The 15,519-nt window shown below is 53.9% G+C and overlaps 7 protein-coding genes across 7 annotated transcripts; 3 read left to right on the plus strand and 4 right to left on the minus strand.

Moving 5' to 3' along the window:
- The first annotated feature begins 623 nt into the window (after nucleotides 1–623).
- On the plus strand, nucleotides 624–1,985 carry SODALDRAFT_330693 (glycosyl hydrolase). Its single transcript, XM_028611264.1, has one exon. It carries the CDS (start codon nucleotides 816–818, stop codon nucleotides 1,947–1,949), a length of 1,134 nt encoding a protein of 377 aa, XP_028468778.1. The 5' UTR covers nucleotides 624–815; the 3' UTR covers nucleotides 1,950–1,985.
- Nucleotides 1,986–2,641: 656 nt separating this feature from the next.
- SODALDRAFT_272044 (endoglucanase II) lies at nucleotides 2,642–3,606 on the minus strand (the record flags this gene model as incomplete). Its single annotated transcript, XM_028607806.1, has 3 exons — nucleotides 2,642–2,797; nucleotides 2,968–3,311; nucleotides 3,396–3,606. The coding sequence occupies 3 exons, from the start codon at nucleotides 3,604–3,606 to the stop codon at nucleotides 2,642–2,644; spliced, it is 711 nt and encodes a 236-aa protein (XP_028468779.1).
- A 1,955-nt stretch (nucleotides 3,607–5,561) lies between these two features.
- SODALDRAFT_322214 (high-affinity glucose transporter SNF3) lies at nucleotides 5,562–7,462 on the minus strand (the record flags this gene model as incomplete). The annotated part of the gene is made up of 3 exons (XM_028609697.1): nucleotides 5,562–6,306; nucleotides 6,394–6,845; nucleotides 6,965–7,462. The coding sequence occupies 3 exons, from the start codon at nucleotides 7,460–7,462 to the stop codon at nucleotides 5,562–5,564; spliced, it is 1,695 nt and encodes a 564-aa protein (XP_028468780.1).
- A 476-nt stretch (nucleotides 7,463–7,938) lies between these two features.
- On the minus strand, nucleotides 7,939–10,561 carry SODALDRAFT_376702 (hypothetical protein; the record flags this gene model as incomplete). The annotated part of the gene is made up of 10 exons (XM_028614837.1): nucleotides 10,305–10,561; nucleotides 10,050–10,241; nucleotides 9,787–9,961; nucleotides 9,527–9,596; nucleotides 9,263–9,375; nucleotides 8,747–8,931; nucleotides 8,562–8,645; nucleotides 8,343–8,482; nucleotides 8,113–8,240; nucleotides 7,939–8,041 (listed from the first exon to the last, which is right to left on the minus strand). Exons 1-10 carry the CDS (start codon nucleotides 10,414–10,416, stop codon nucleotides 7,939–7,941), a joined length of 1,302 nt encoding a protein of 433 aa, XP_028468781.1. The 5' UTR covers nucleotides 10,417–10,561.
- Nucleotides 10,562–10,968: 407 nt separating this feature from the next.
- On the minus strand, nucleotides 10,969–12,136 carry SODALDRAFT_376704 (hypothetical protein; the record flags this gene model as incomplete). The annotated part of the gene is made up of 8 exons (XM_028614838.1): nucleotides 11,928–12,136; nucleotides 11,732–11,879; nucleotides 11,553–11,659; nucleotides 11,475–11,494; nucleotides 11,329–11,383; nucleotides 11,241–11,266; nucleotides 11,095–11,155; nucleotides 10,969–11,015 (listed from the first exon to the last, which is right to left on the minus strand). The coding sequence occupies exons 1-8, from the start codon at nucleotides 12,061–12,063 to the stop codon at nucleotides 10,969–10,971; spliced, it is 600 nt and encodes a 199-aa protein (XP_028468782.1). The 5' UTR covers nucleotides 12,064–12,136.
- Nucleotides 12,137–12,959: 823 nt separating this feature from the next.
- On the plus strand, nucleotides 12,960–13,499 carry SODALDRAFT_330698 (hypothetical protein). The gene has a single exon (XM_028611265.1). It carries the CDS (start codon nucleotides 13,161–13,163, stop codon nucleotides 13,413–13,415), a length of 255 nt encoding a protein of 84 aa, XP_028468783.1. The 5' UTR covers nucleotides 12,960–13,160; the 3' UTR covers nucleotides 13,416–13,499.
- A 145-nt stretch (nucleotides 13,500–13,644) lies between these two features.
- Nucleotides 13,645–15,519, plus strand: SODALDRAFT_376706 (hypothetical protein; the record flags this gene model as incomplete). Its single annotated transcript, XM_028614839.1, has 8 exons — nucleotides 13,645–13,795; nucleotides 13,864–13,955; nucleotides 14,190–14,223; nucleotides 14,308–14,593; nucleotides 14,660–14,678; nucleotides 14,751–14,845; nucleotides 14,968–15,130; nucleotides 15,218–15,519. Coding segments are annotated over 8 exons (1,140 nt in total), but the record flags the coding sequence as incomplete, so codon positions are not given.

Consider the following 15,519-nt stretch of genomic DNA (forward strand, 5'->3'; position numbering starts at 1 on the left):
TTGGAACATCTTTGGACCGAAATGGCGGCGTGTCCACCCTCCAGGGCCAGAGGTTGGCCAGTTATATTGGTGCCTAGGGTGATCTTTATGTCTGTTGGTGTTGTTGTGCGAGCTGATCTGCACAGAGTACAGCCAAGGCTCCATTGAGACTGAATAGCAACGCCGCCGCCACAGCCGATGCGATGGACAGGAAGTGGGCTTCTCTGCCGAAGAGGACTACTTGGCAAGAGCTTATGTGAAGAGAGAGCTTCTGGGCATTCTGTATTGCAATTCTACCTTTTGATGACGGACTAAACCGGTGGCCATGCTTGAAGCTTCCTGTCCCGACTTGGAAGTACTTTGTGTCTCTGCGAGAGTACCGTATACAGATAATGCCCAAGTCTCGGTGGTTCGGCCTGGTAGGGGCCGAGATTTCGACGTTGGTGCTCCTGGAAACATCTCCAGCTGTTGACCTGCTCCAGTCCCTCCCCTAGGACACAAAACATGGACTTGGATTTCCCACCACACATAACCCCGCAAGGCCGAAGCGTGTGGGACCTTTTACTCCCCGCCCTTTCCGTGCTAGGCTTTGCATCTGAGGCACTGTTAAGCTATGCAGTCTGTAAGCAAACCTACCCCGTGTGGTCCGTCCCATTGCTCCACGGGACCTTGCTGTCGTCTTGCAGCATAAGTTGCCCGATTCCAATGTCGGTTAACGTCCCTTGAAGTAACCGTGCCCTCATAAACACCGTACGTCTGGCAGATTTACTCCATAGGGCTCGCCGCAGGAAAGTAAGAGACTCCGAAGCACGTCCTCCCTCGACAGTCAGCCCAACATGCCCCTCGAGGTCCACGGCCTCCAGTCGGCCGACATCCACGCCAAGGTCAAGAAGCTAATCCACGAGCTGGTCAACATCAAGGACACCACGGGCGAGTTCCTCCTCAAGCTCGACGATGGCCGCATCATCGACACCAAGGGTTGGAACGATTGGGAGTGGACGCACGGCATCGGGCTGTACGGCATATGGAAGTACTACGAACTGACGGGCGACGAGGAGTGCCTGGCCATCATCGAGGCCTGGTTCCGCGACCGCTTCGCCGAGGGCCACAAGGGCAAGAACATCAACACCATGGCCGTGTTCCTGACCCTGGCCTGCGTCTACGAGAAGACGGGCAACCAGACCTACCTCCCCTGGCTCGACAGCTGGGCCGAGTGGGCCATGCACGACCTCGGCCGCACTCGCTTCGGCGGCATGCAGCACACCACCTACCTCGAGGCCAACGACGAGCAGCTCTGGGACGACACCCTCATGATGACCGTCATGCCGCTGGCCAAGATCGGCCTCGTCCTCAACCGGCCCCACTACGTCGCCGAGGCCAAGCGCCAGTTCCTCCTGCACATCCAGTACCTCAGCGACCCGGAAACGGGGCTCTTCTTCCACGGCTGGGAGTTCACCGACGCCTCCGGCCGCGCGGGCGGGCACAACTTCGCCCGCGCCCGCTGGGCCCGCGGCAACGCCTGGCTGACCATCGCGCTGCCCGAGTTCGTCGAGCTGGTCGGCCTGGCGCCGGACGACCCGCTGCGCTACCACCTCCTCAACGTCCTCGAAGCCCAGGTGCGCGCCCTGGTGCCGCTGCAGGCCGGCAGCGGGCTCTGGCGCACCCTGGTGGACGTTCCCGAGGAGGAAGGGTCGTACCTCGAGTCGAGCGCCACGGCCGGGTTCGCCTACGGCATCCTCAAGGCGCAGCGGAAGCGGTACATCGGCAAGGAGTTCGAGGGCACTGCCGCTAAGGCTATTCAGGCCGTCATTGACAACGTCAGCCCCGAGGGGGAGCTGCTCCAGACGTCTTTCGGGACGGGTATGGGCCGCGACCTGCAGCACTATAAGGATATACCAAGGACGAGCATGCCGTATGGCCAGGCGATGGCCATGATGGCGTTGGTCGAGTTTTTGAGGGTGTATTATTAGAATTAGAAGACATTGAATGGAAGAAGCGATGGGGAGAACAAAGTGAAACACAATCGCGCAACTGCGCAGAATTCTGCCAGCGATGATGACTAACAATAACACGTGATGTTTCTGCTGACTTTGAACTCCAAGACTTCGCCTACCAAATTCGGACCCTATTTTACTCCGTCCTTCGTACGGTTCTGGCTCTACACTACTGGACTGTCCACGCCAACTCTGTCTTCTGGCAACTTGGAAGTTGTTACTGGAAACATTGTCCTCGGAATCAATCACCGCTTATCCCCACGTTGCGAGACCGTGACCCGCTTCAACAGTTGACTCGAAAGAAATCCCACGACCTGCCTTTGGCCTCAGCCAGATTGTTGCAATGCGGCCCGACATCGACAACCACGGCCTGATGCCCTACGTACACGAACTCCGAACTCTGGCGAGATGATCGTGCAAGGATATCTTTCTAGCGTATTGACGTTGGATTCGGTCACGGCCCAAGGATAGCAATACGGAGACATCACTCAACGCTTTTCAGTTGGGTAACTTTGTATGCCAACGCTATATTGTGTCGTTATAAACTCATTCATGCGTAATGCACCATGCTATCTACGAGGAGGCTATGTACAATCTGGGCTGGTGGGTCAATCCCGTCAAGGATGGAACCAGCCCTTTGGAGTCTCGAAAAGGCCGAGTTGGCATCTTTAGACAGAGACGACGGGAGGGCCGGGAATGACGTAGTTGTTGATGTCGCCGGTCCAGATGTTGATGAGGATGCCGGGGTGGTTGGCGGTGTAGGCGCCCGGGATGGAGACACCGGAGGGGACGGAAGAGCCGCCGCCGTTGGTGACGGTGATTTGCTGAAGAAAAGCTTGTTAGCATCATGAGATTTCCATTCAATTCGGGGTAGGGAAGGAGAAATAAAATGGAAGGCAAGACAGGAGACAGAAGCCGAGATAGAAGTCGAGGGATGGGAGAGGGGGAAAGGAGGTGTCGGGGGACAGGGAGGGCGAGAGGAAGGAAATCTCACGTAGCAGGTCATGTAGAACTGAGCACCGCCAGGCGAGCCAGCCACGTGCAGGGCGATGGCCTCGGCGCGGACGAGGTAGTCGCCGGACGGCAAGCCGGCGGGGACGACGAAGTTGAAGTGACCGCAGTTCTCGTTCAGCACGTCGGTACCCCAGAGCTGCTGCTGGGGCGAGTAGCCGAACTCGGCAACCTTGAACCAGGGGTTGGAGCCGTCGGCGGTGGTGGCGTCGTTCACGGCCGACATGTACACGATGACGGGGCCGAAGTGGTTTCCGCCGATGGCCGGGCGGTTGCAGTCGCGGTCGTTGGGCTGCTCGTGCATCTCCACGGTCACGGTCGCACCGGCTGAGAGAGGGGGGGAAAAAAAAGGGGAATCAGCCAAGAGCGAGTTCAGGGGCTTGGGAAGAGAAGGTCAGAGAGATGGCGTACCTGGGACCTGGCAGAGGCCAAAGTGGCCAGCGGTCCTGCCGCCGACATTGCAGGTCAGGTCCTGCGAGTTGACGTTCTCGACGGGGCTGTTGCTGCGAGGAAGACGAGCGCAGGTCGTGCCGTGGTCGGCGCCGTTAACCCAGAGCTGTTGGAAGGTGGCGTGGCCGAGGGCCAGGCTGGCAGAGGCCAGGAGGGTGAGAGCGGACTTCATCTTGGTGGTGGGTGTCTTTTGATTGTACAGCTGAGATCGTCGTCTTTACCCCTGGATTGATCGTCTCAATGTCGGTGATGAGGCTCGAGGAAGTAGATCATGGGACAGGGGAGCTTGGGGAGGCAAGACGACTATATATAGTTCACACAGGACACCCTTGTCTTGGATCTGACTGACACTTGCCTATAGCCCTCATCCTCCCATGACCACCCTCTCTGTCTCCTCGTCATGCCCAGCGTCAGAAAGGAATCTTCTCCGGGGAGAATATCCGATGAACAGTGGTCAGCGGGTGGTCAACTCGGACCTTCTTTCTCCATACTGGGCATCATCACCCCCTCTCCGTACTCGTTTGTCGTTCCACTCTGCCACGGCATGTATATGCAAGGCGGAAAGCCGTCCCGTCGACATCGGCTTGGCCTTCTGGTGGAATCCGAGGGAATGGATGGTCCAGTTAGGAGAGAGGAAAGGTCAGTCGCCCAGTGCGAGAACGCTGATGCTTTCGTCATATCGCGGCACCCTCCCCCACCCTCCCTCTTTCAGACCCGGGTTTTCATGAAATTTGAAACCTGCACCCCGCCAGTGTTCTTGACTCCTGGAATTGGCAGTTCGGACTTCCAGAGACGCCAATACAACTTCTCATGTGGAAACGAGTACTTTGCACGAGAAAGATACCAGAGACCGTTTCTTCTGCGCTTTTTTCCCCTTGATGTGTGTCGTTGTACTCGTCTTGACTTGCACGACTTGCGCTATTACTTCGTACTGGTGAGCCCGGCCCGGCATTCGAGATATTCCCTGTTCTTTGACATGCTGCGTGCAGGGAAGGGGGCCCTGGGTGATCAATGCCGGTTAGGGCGCGGAGGCTCGTCCCGAGATCTGGGGTGGAGAGGTGACGAAACCCGGTCGTGATTCGCCAGCATTGACACCATGTGATCTCCAGAATAAGGTACTGAAGAACTTGGGACATCCAATTAAAGTCGATTGCGAACCAAAGGACATCGTTTGTAAGGTAGAGAGAGACTGGATTGGACGTGTCTATGGGAAACTACCGAGTACGAAGTAGGGGCTCTCAGTCGCCTTGCCTTGTATTAACCTTGGCCGATCTGGTGTTCGCTCTTTAACAAGGACAACCCCCATCAAATAGGTGGCAATATGAGCCTGTGAGACAATTCTGTTAGCAAGGTACGCAGGTCGAAGAGCGCGCCAACTTATTTTGATGGTTCTCCGCTGAAGAATGAAAAGGGTGTGGGTGGGGTGGGGGAGGGCGTTGGTCTGGCACATCATATATCCCAGACGCAACCCAAGACCTTACTAATAAATAATAAATACTCCGTCATATTCAGGTGTACGGATACTGTTGGTACGGTATACTCGTATTTGCGTCCGCTTCAAGGCAACGGCCATGTCGTCAGTGAGAAAGAGGTGGGAGAGCACCGCCAAGGAAAGAAGTCTCGACGGAAACAGGATTTTTGGTCCGTCTCAGACCGGTCTTGCACCGCACCAAGCCTGAAGCTTACTAATTAACAACCTCTTCGGGTGAACTCCGGTAACATTAGGTGGCCAATAAGGCAACGACCGGGTCTACATATCTCTCTCTTTATTCGTCTCGTGATCTCCGTGCGTGTCGTCACGGTACGAAAGGATGTCACAATCATCGTCAGGTCCCATGCGTTCGACAACAGCCTATGAATAGCGCAAGCCATTGAAATGGTAAGGAAGAAGCGATGGCTCTATATACTGATTACTATCAAAGAAAATCCACAGCCCCAACCTATACAGGTACCAACCGCTTCATGAAAACATAGATGTCGGGTATAAGTTCAAACGTTGTGCCCATAAGGAGACCACCGGACGGTCCCTATTTCGCTATCGTCATCACATGGCCCGCCTATACCAACTTCATTTCCTTCCTCACCAATGGCACTTTCCAAGGTTCCGAAACTCCAATTGCCTTGGGCTTAGGCGGCAGAGTCAGCGGCCCCGTTATTCTCCACCTTGTGCTCCAAGACACCATCGTGAGCCCTCTCGCCCGCGAAAGTGGTGTGCGGCTTCCACTTCGCCGACGTGCGAGGGGAAGTCTCCTCCATCATCCTGTCGACCTGCTCTAGCGACAGACCCTTGGTCTCCGGGACGAGGAAGTACGAGTAGACGAAGGCGCACGTGCACAGGCCGCCCCAGACGAAGAAGACGGACGACCTCATGTTGCCACGGTTAGTGCCGACCATGTAAGGGGTGATGAGGGCGATGATGGTGTTCCAGAGCCAGTTGGACGCGGTGGAGAGAGCGACACCACGCGAACGAATGGGCAGCGGGAAGATCTCGCCGATGACGATCCACGCGCCGGGACCCCAGGTGGAGGCGAAGAAGAAGATGAAGATGGCGATGAAGGCGATCTGCGCGTTGACGGCCGAAATGTTGTTGGCCATGCGGGCATTCGGGTCATCCGACGAGGGGTCCGGGTGGGTGTGGTTGAAGCCGACGGTGACACCGACGATGGCAACGATGAACTGGCACACCAACATGCCGAATGCGCCGATAATCAGGATGGTCCGGCGACCGAAGCGCTCGACAGTCCAGAACGAGAGGGGAGTCGACAAGACGTTGACCAGGGTGAAGATGAGGGACGTAAGGAACTCGTCCTCGATGGCGCCGGTCGACTGAAGGAAAGGAGTCGAGTAGTAGAAGATGAAGTTGACACCAGTCCTGGGGGAGAGGTTAAGAGTCAGCCCACTGCGAAATCGAGAGAAGAAAATGCGATGCACGGGTTGATTAGGCGGGCCGACAACTTACCATTGCTGCATCATCTGCAGAGAGGTACCGAGGATGGTCTTGCGGAGGTTCGAGTTGGACTTCCAAAGGCTGCCGCGGAAGCAGTTCATCCAGCTACCAGCCCAGGTGGTGGACGGCACGAGAGCACGCTCATACTCCTCGTTGGCGACGATCTCGGCAAGCTCGGCTTGAATGTACTCCGAATCCTTGGGCTGGCCACGAACGCGGGAGAGCGCTTCAGCCGCCTTGGCGACCCTGCCCTTCTTGACGAAATAACGAGGCGAATCCGGGAGGAGGAGGAGACCACCGCCGAGGATGAGAGCCCAGGGGAACTGAATGGCGATGGGAATGCGGTACGCGCCGGTGTCGGTCCTGTCCCTGGTGGCGTAGACGACGACAGAGGCCAGCAGGAGACCGATGGTGATGCAGAATTGGTAACCGGCGACCAGGGCACCACGGACCTTACGCGGGCACTAAAGAGGACGAAAGTTAGTCGGCTGGTCAGTCGAAGGGCCGCCCCCCCCAAAGGGGAAAAGGGAGAAAGGGGGGCCGGAGGAAAGAATTAGGGGAGGAGAATGGGCCAATTACGTACAATCTCCGACATGTACAGAATGACAATGGCCGACTCGAAACCAACACCAAGGCCGGCGATGGCACGGCCGGAGGTGATGAGGCCCAGGGAAGCGCCCCCGTCGGTGATCATCTGAATAACCACACCGACCATGTAGATGAAGCAGCCCAGAATGACGGTCCACTTGCGGCCGATCCAGTCGGCGACGTCGCCGGCAATGATGGCACCGATGAAAGTACCGAGAGAGAGCATGGAGACGATGAGCGACTGGTTCGAGTCGCTCATGGAAGTCGCGTCGGCACCTTCGACGGCCTGGATAAAGATCTGAGAACCGAGCACGCCGTTGATGTAACCCGAGTCGTAGCCGAAGAAGATACCTCCAAAGGCGGCGAAGGCGCACATGAGGTAGGCCTTCCAGGTGACGGGAGCTTCGATGCGCTCAACATCCTGGGCAGCCTGGAGGGCGATGATGCGCTCGGTGCCCTCGGCGGCGATCGTCTCCTTCTCTGTCAAAGACATGTTTGCCTTGTTTTCGTTCTTCTCTTCTTCCCTTCAAGGAGCTATCCGAGGGGGAATTGGTCTGAAGGTGGAAGGGAAAGGAAAAAAGTCCTTCGTTAGTTCAAGGTCGTCGAGTAAGGAGTGAGAGACCCGAGATAGAGGAGGTGTGGACAAGAACCAAGGGACGAAGACGAAGAGAGAAAAGAAGAAGAAAAAAGGCAAGAGGGGGGAAGAAGGAAACGGGGACGGGTATAATAAACGTCAGAGCGACGATCGTGATATGCAGGAAGGCACAAATGGTGCAACGGCCCTTTTATCGGCCAGGGGTTATGTAAATTACACCATGACTCCCTACCTTAAGGTACGTTGTATGTACGGATACCTATCCTCTTCCTGTTCTCGCGTCTCATGGCTCAAGCCTCACATCTCGCGTCTACTAAGTTTCTTTCTTGCTCGGTACTTCGAACTTTGCAGGGCTAAAACTGTACCCCGGCTTATTAGGATCCCGGGTCCATCCAACCGCCGCCGGAGTGGAGGCGATGCGGGTTGCGGGTTGAAAGTTGCGGGTTGGTTTGGAGTTCGTTGGGGTAGCTCCAGAAACTTACCTTATTACAGTGTGCTGCCACGAAACGAAGAGAATTGAAAACGGGCCGATAAGTAGACCAAGGCACTCTCCTTTTCCCCAATCTGCCTGGCGCAACAAGCCGGGGAAGGATCCATGCCACCGCCAGGGCCGCAGGGGCCACCTCCACATCTTAGTGAGGCCGAGCATACGCCTTGATTTGTTCCTTTCCTTTTCCTTTTTAGTTGTCGGTTTTTGTCCTTCCCTTTTTCCTCTTGCACCCTTTTTTGCATAGTACGAAGTAATTGGGACCGAAAAATAACACGAAGAAAAGATTACACCAGCCATTATGAGACCATAGCGCCCATTCGGCGCCACACGCCACGCGACGGCGAGACAACGGCGAATTCTCCCGCCCGGTTCTGTTTTCTGCTCCCGTTTGTCGGTCTTGGCTGCTACCAGAATTGGACCCTGTGACCCTGTGACCCTGTGACCACGACCGCCTCGCTTGTTCTTCTCTCGTTATGGTCCCAGACGTGGTTTGTTACATGCAAACACATAAAGTAGGCGTGATGTTCGGCGAATCTTGGTCACTCGCTTCCATTGTATACAAGGGGCAGTCGGCCTTGTTCACTCCCGGGTCTTACATTGTCCGGAGCCCCGGATTCGAGGGGCGAGTCCTTCATGAAGCTTAAACCGCGAGTGGGACACGCATAACCGCGGACTTCTACGGCGTGGGGGACGTGTTAACTTGTCAACGACTTGGCTGACTCGGTCGGTGCGCCTCGGCACGCCAGATGGATCAGGCCATGATATCTGGGGTCGTGGCCGGAAGAGCACGAGGGCCTTTGCGGAGACGAAGTGACATCTCCAGATGCTTGGTTTCATAAGGTAGACAATGGACCTAGCGCGGAAGTGGAACGAACGACTGACAGCGGCAGCCAGAGAAGACTTCTACTGACCGGTCATGCCTCAGGTTAACTGGATGGCTTGAGGATGATGGAAAACATAGTATCTATGTTACTGTGAAATCCCAGGAGGAAGGAGGAGGATTGCAGTGCATCTGGATTAAAGGATCAATACGTATCAGATACTACTAAGAGGGTAGCAGTATTTGCACAAAGTACACGGTAATTGGTGATAATACGGAGGATGTATGGATACATATTCGTAAGAAAGCGAGGAGGATGTTCTACAGACAAATCCGGCCCTACCTTATTCATGTGAACAATACCGAGAAAGGTACCATAGGTACGTACGAATCGAGTCGAAAAGCCGAGTCGTCAGTGGCTCCTTCCCATGGCTTGGCGACGCCACGCGCCGCATCCTGGCCCATTATGGAGGAGAACCTCCCTCCCGGCAATCTCAGTGGCTAACAACCTTGTCTAGTGTCAGCGGCACATTTCGCCCGAAGAGCGGCGTGGGCACCTACGAAGAATACTTTGTAGATCTGGAAGTAAGGCCGAGATGACCGATGGTCACCAGTCTACAAGGTACTTCGCACTTCGTAACTTAATTTCGACTTCCTTCTCTGCGGCATCATATCGTGGATGTTTGGGCTGCGGCCTTTGTCCCATCGTCCAGAACTTGACACTGCTTCATCTTTGATTGACAGTCATCTCCTAGCCTGATCGTGCTGGCTAGATTCAGGTGATGACTCGATCACATGCCCATGCCTTTTTCTTTCTTTCTTTCTCCGGGGTTTAGCTCTGATTTTCCCCCGTCTTCTTTTTTTCGTGTATCCTTTCGGAACTTCACATATGACCCGTTGCCACGGCCACACTCGCGCCTCATACTCCCCACTACATTTAGGCCGCCATGTCCCATTATGTAAGCCATGCAGCGCCGCCGAACTCGCTCGCTCGCCAGAGGCCGCAATTGAGCGAAATTTTGATGATGATAGGTATTGTAATCGTATGTACCGTAGAACTTTCGGACGGCAACAAAACGCCATGCCCCTTGCATTGTAGGTTCGAGCCTATCATATTGCCTTTTATGGTATGGGTAGGCGAGTCCGAACTCGCGCCGGATATACAGCCGAGTCACAAAGAAGCGCTTTGGCCGCACTTAAAGTTCCAAAAGACGGTTCGGCGGTTTCGATCTCGTCGACACGACCTTGTTCGACCTGGTAGGTAGTATTTTGTGCCCCATCGTTGCCTGCACCGTTCAACGAACCCACGATGTTTTTCGTCACCGGCGCGGCTATGCCCGAGTCATGCCGCCGCGATGGGCTCACATCTCAGCAATCTGAAGGATCCGAAGGGCCTCGGTAGACGCATGGTACGCAGCCCTTTTCTTCACCGCCGCGTGTCCATCCGAGACCACCCACGTGAGTCTGAGACGCCTGAGGTTCAATGTCTCTTATTGCATTCCTGAAGACCACGTTTTCTCTGTGGGCATGAAGCGAAAACATTCGGTAGAGAAGCTTAAAAAGACATTCATCATTATGGTCTGCGTCGGTTTAACATAAGGATCGACCAACGACCGGTAGATACAACGTATCATCGACTTGGCGTTAGTAGGACGCACGGACCGTCTCCTCTATTCTCCGATCTTTGTAGTTTCGAATAGTCTAGCAAACCAAAAGGAAGTCGGCGCAAAAAAAGAAGAAGAAGAAATCGAATTTGTGTTAATAATGCCGGAGATTGCCGCCGTTCACTTGCCGTCAGTACCTATTGTACACTACGTTGTACAAATACGTGCGGGACTCTCATGAGTCTCATCTACCCGCCGCCGCATCTCGGCCGCTGCATCTCAACTCCCTCCCCATCATGCATGGCCGGGTCCAATGGGCCAATACTCGGTCGTACTCGAGACGCTAGACAGCTCCGCAGGCTTTCGGAGTCCCCATAGTCGCTGGCGATGCCCCCAAATTAACCGAGACGTGTCCGTTGTGGACCTCGCGAAGACTAGGTAAAAAGACTAACATTGTACGACCACTACGAATTAATTACAAATCATCAGTTCAGATCTGTCGAAGGTCCTCTCGGAGGCATGGCCTAACGCGGCCCACTCAAACAATCACATCATCAAGGCCTAATAATCATATCGAGGGAGGAGATCTTGGACGGCCTCTGCGAAATAAGCTCACTCACCGGTCGCGTGCCATTCTCCATTGCGAGGATGAACTGGGGAAGGACTTTGGGGTTGCACTGTTGGTCTCTCAATTGGCCGAACGAAGGGGTTATATCCCCTGTACTACCATCTACTCCGTCCTCGCTCCCTGCCACTCCTCACATCAGCACCATCAATCCGAGGTCGCACTGGATGCAGGAGAAGGGCACGTCGAATTAGAAGGTGCTCCGTACGGTTGAGAGGTACGAACATGTAGACGTCCGCAACGTAACACCACCACAGCCTTCGAAACACCACTCCCCGTACTGTGTACAGCGTGCGGAGTACCAGTAAGAAGTTAAGGTAGGTACCGAGTAGAACCAGTAATCACTTTTTACCTTAGTCATCCCGATCTACAGTCCATATCTCATCGTCATCTTGGCAACGGAGTCAGCCTCCTCTCTCATTTACAAGAATCGGGTCCTACTGACAAACCATGAATCGCCACAACGGTCTCGGCTTGAATATGAATGAGCATCGTCCGTGCAGTGCTGAATGCAGTAGTGATTTCGGCGCCGAAGCCATGGCAAGCGCCTTGACCCCTGTTTTCACCCCCCCGACCGCCGAGGTAATGACGAGGTGCATCATGCGATTGTCTCGCTTAGAGGGCGTACGTCTGGGACAAGGGGATGAACCTGGTTAGGCTATCCCTTCTCTTGGGCCCGAGACACGTGCAAGGAAGGGGGTCTCTCTGCTCGTCGATTCCATAATGAAACCCTGGCACCGGCGTCGGTTCGGGGGCTCTTTGCGGAGCGATGGGGACTCGAAGTTCATGGCTCGGGAGTCGGGCCTACCCGGGGACTCTTGCACCTGCCTGGGCGACCAAGCAGTCTGCTCGACTCAAGCCATGCATGAATGTTCCCCTGAATCCATCTGCGATGACCTGAACTGTCCAGTCAGTGACAGCGGCCAGCAGAACTGGGCCCCAGGTTTTCCCCACGGGCATGGCAAACACACCTACACTAAGTGAGCAAAAGTTTCGGGATAACCCAAAGTAGAATCTTTCGAAGCTTTTAGGGAACACTTTTCTATCAGGGCAAACCCATGTTATCTTGCACAAGTAATAAATCACTGGATCTTTAAAATATACCGAAATTATTGCTCACGCACTGTAGTCTGGTTTCCAATTCTTCGTTTCTAATATTTCCCCTCTTTCCCCCCTATTTCTCTTCATCTAGTCTCGATTCAGCCGGGGCTTTCTCTTCTATTCTTTACTCAACATGATAACGTCGGATGGCAGCTCTCAGGGTCTAATATACCCCCGTGGGTCTTGCACCACTGCCACGATTCTACCTCGGCAATTCAGCTGTCGATGGAAGGAATCCATCTGACTATCTCTCATTCCATCTCATTCCAAGATGGTGTTCTGACTTCTGGCCCCGGTGAACGCGAGTATCTTGATGGACCTGGCGGGTAGAACCACAGCAGAATGGCAAAGATGTTTCCGAAACCTGGACAGTGGACAGTAGTCGTGGTTCGGATTCCCAGTCGCATACGGGGTGTACATTCTCCCTATAGGACAGGTGCAGAACTGTAGGGAGATGTTTCGGGAACGAAATCGTTGATGTCGCAGTATGTTGACCTCCAAGGAGTGGTGGAGGGCCTACCCAGGTCAGAGTACAGAAAAACCATAGTCCATCTGAGATCTAATGGACGTCCATCACCAGCGTCAGTACAAGGTTTCTGCTTGGTTTCAGGAAGTGCTCATGAGAGGTCGTTTCGATCATCGACGAGGGCCAAACCAGCCCCCCCAAGCTTAGATGCACATAACGACCATAATTTGCACCCCAAGCAAGGGTAAAAGGAACAGAGCAACACTCATGAAAAGCAGGGAACCAATACTTGGATACCCAGGTAGACAGGGCATACCTCTCTAAGCTCTGTGCCTATGGCAACCCCTGATTTTGGATTTGTAGGTATGTTAGACGTGTCAGAATTTGATGAGCACTGACTATGTATCATGGACGGCTTTGTTTTCGAATCTGAAGTCAAAACCATGCTGAACTTATGACTCGAGTGTTAAGGACAAGCCCACGCAAAGCAATGCTTTCCGTGAAGGAGAAGGACAAAGACCACATGTGCAGACTTGGGGGCATGGGCAAGGGGGAACTTAACCGAGCAAAAGCAAAAGACCTTCTGGTATCAAGCTCTGGCTGTCAGTTACGCGGAGGTGCTTTGCCCTGGTTTCCAGAGATGCATAAGGATTCGGATGAATCCAAGAGGTGCACCCGGAGAGAGTTCTCGCTACGCATGGTTCATGAGAAACTCGCAGATTATCAAGTAAATGATAGGCAGTAGGTCTCTACACGTGGCCACATCAAAGCATTGTAGGCCCTCTCAGTTATTAAGGCTGTATGCTGTGCGTATCTCACGCCGCATAAGCTACTGGTCATTTCTCGTCGATGGGTCATAGTATAAGGACAATTGTTTACCTACCAAAGTATTAGGGAGCAGCAAAGAAACAGTGGTGGCATCGATCACTCATAAAACAACTCAAACGGTGTGTCTCCCTCTTTGGAGATTTCTCATGGCTCTCTCTTCAAACGACAAAGCCCTGCGGCTCTTTCCCAAGTCATACCTTGTGCCATCCATCATCACGAAGATTGTTTGGGCCATACGTCCGCCTTATTGCAAAGAAGTCAAGTTCAGCTCCGTCCCGGAGCTACACGAGGTCATACGTTTTTCCATTGCCTTAATTATGGTTGGAGTGACATTCGATTGTCGTTCGAGACTGCAGTGCCACCAGGCGCAACACAGCAGATCAGCACTGGTCCCGAAGCAACGGAAACACCACGCTTCGTATTCTCCTGCGGCCAGAGATTCCGCAAGATAAAACTGGTACACCGATTACACCGAGATTATGTAACCATATTGCTTGAACCTCTAGCCCCAACTCGAGTACGCCAAAACTCATTTTTAGGCGGGAATTGTTGAACAGACCGTAGTTTTTACGGTTACGTAACGGGCACGGATTTAACTAACAATACGTATATGTATATATAGAAGGAAGAATATCCCCTGCTCTAGGGCAGCTATGGAGACTAGATATACACAGGTGCTGCCTGGTGGCAGGCACCGCCCAACACAACATACTCTAGCCCCAACCGTTACCGAACATCTAGGGGGCTGCATAGCTTAGGAGACCGAACTAAAGTTACGAACCCTGACAACCACCTACTGTACCACGCAGGCCACGCGAAACCTGCAAGTCGGGCTGGATTAAAGGCGGCCGATGTTTCCGAACGTCAGCATCCGGGGATGTCGGGTACACCGGGCAGGTCCCGAGTCCCAGCTAACGGCTGGGTGGTGCTCCTTGTCCCATGTCCCAACCTCCCATCGTATGGCACTACGGCTCCAGACATCCAAGTTTCTGGGAGAGCACAATGTCCCACAATCCTACTTCCCAACGTCACTCAACGCGTAAAGGTGGCGGGAGTACACACGATGGAAGAAGTTCACGCGGTGAAGAGACTTTGGTGAAAACTGCTTGCCCATCAGGTCAAGGAGGTCAATATGATGTGTTCTTTTGGCTGAATGTCCAGTACATGGCACCTCCATGATGTGAGTATGGTATATATCGATTGGAAGAAGATCAAGAGGCTGGGACAACGGATATGAAGAAGGTTTTGCAAGTTCCTCACTGCCAAGTGCTCCTCCAAGATAGTACCCCCTACTTTCATATGGGAACACATACTCGCCCCTCGAGACAACCAGCAACTCAGGCCACCGTAAGGGGCTTGGAAGCCCGGGGATGCAGTGGTACAGTTCAGGTCTATTATCGCTTGCCCTCTCCGCTGACTCGCATATGACGGCGCGTTACTATATCGTGTATGCAGCTTCAACGAACAAGGCCAATGAAAGCCAGTTCCGATGCATCTCTATCTCAACACGAAGTTAGCGAAGGCAAGACATGGCATCGTGAGACGCAGTGGTTCTCGTGTCAGTTGGTACATGAGCCCCCGATGGCTGGACATCCTACCGATGATGACACTTGGAAGACGTCTCGACTGGAAGTTTGACGGTCCACCTTCCCCTGGCCTCTCGAGTATAAAGACTGTGTCGTTACGCGCTAAAAGGAGACACAATTCCTTCCTCCCAAGCCGATCCTCATCCTCAGTCTTCACATCACTGCTCTTCCCAGAGATCCTCTTGCCCCCTATTCTACTCCCTTTACCCAAAGCACTTCGATCGTTTCTAAACAAACCGCAACCATGAAGGTTCTGTCAGTGCTTGCGGCCCTCACCGTGGTCACGACCGCTGCTGCTGCCACGGTCGACCGCAGGGACACCGGGAACACGGTGGCCAAGTACAGGAGAACCGAGTACGGCGATTACAAGGACGACTACAAGAAGGACGTCGACTACAAAGACGACGACGATGATTATAAGAAGTACGACGATTA

This window comes from Sodiomyces alkalinus (genome assembly GCF_003711515.1).
Source record: "Sodiomyces alkalinus F11 unplaced genomic scaffold SODALscaffold_2, whole genome shotgun sequence".
Lineage (NCBI taxonomy): Eukaryota > Fungi > Ascomycota > Sordariomycetes > Glomerellales > Plectosphaerellaceae > Sodiomyces > Sodiomyces alkalinus.

What these genes read in the sequence shown, in the direction of transcription:
- SODALDRAFT_330693 (XM_028611264.1), top strand. Translation starts at nt 816, where the DNA reads ATGCCCCTCGAGGTCCACGGCCTCCAGTCGGCCGACATCCACGCCAAG.
- SODALDRAFT_330698 (XM_028611265.1), top strand. Translation starts at nt 13,161, where the DNA reads ATGCTTTCCGTGAAGGAGAAGGACAAAGACCACATGTGCAGACTTGGG.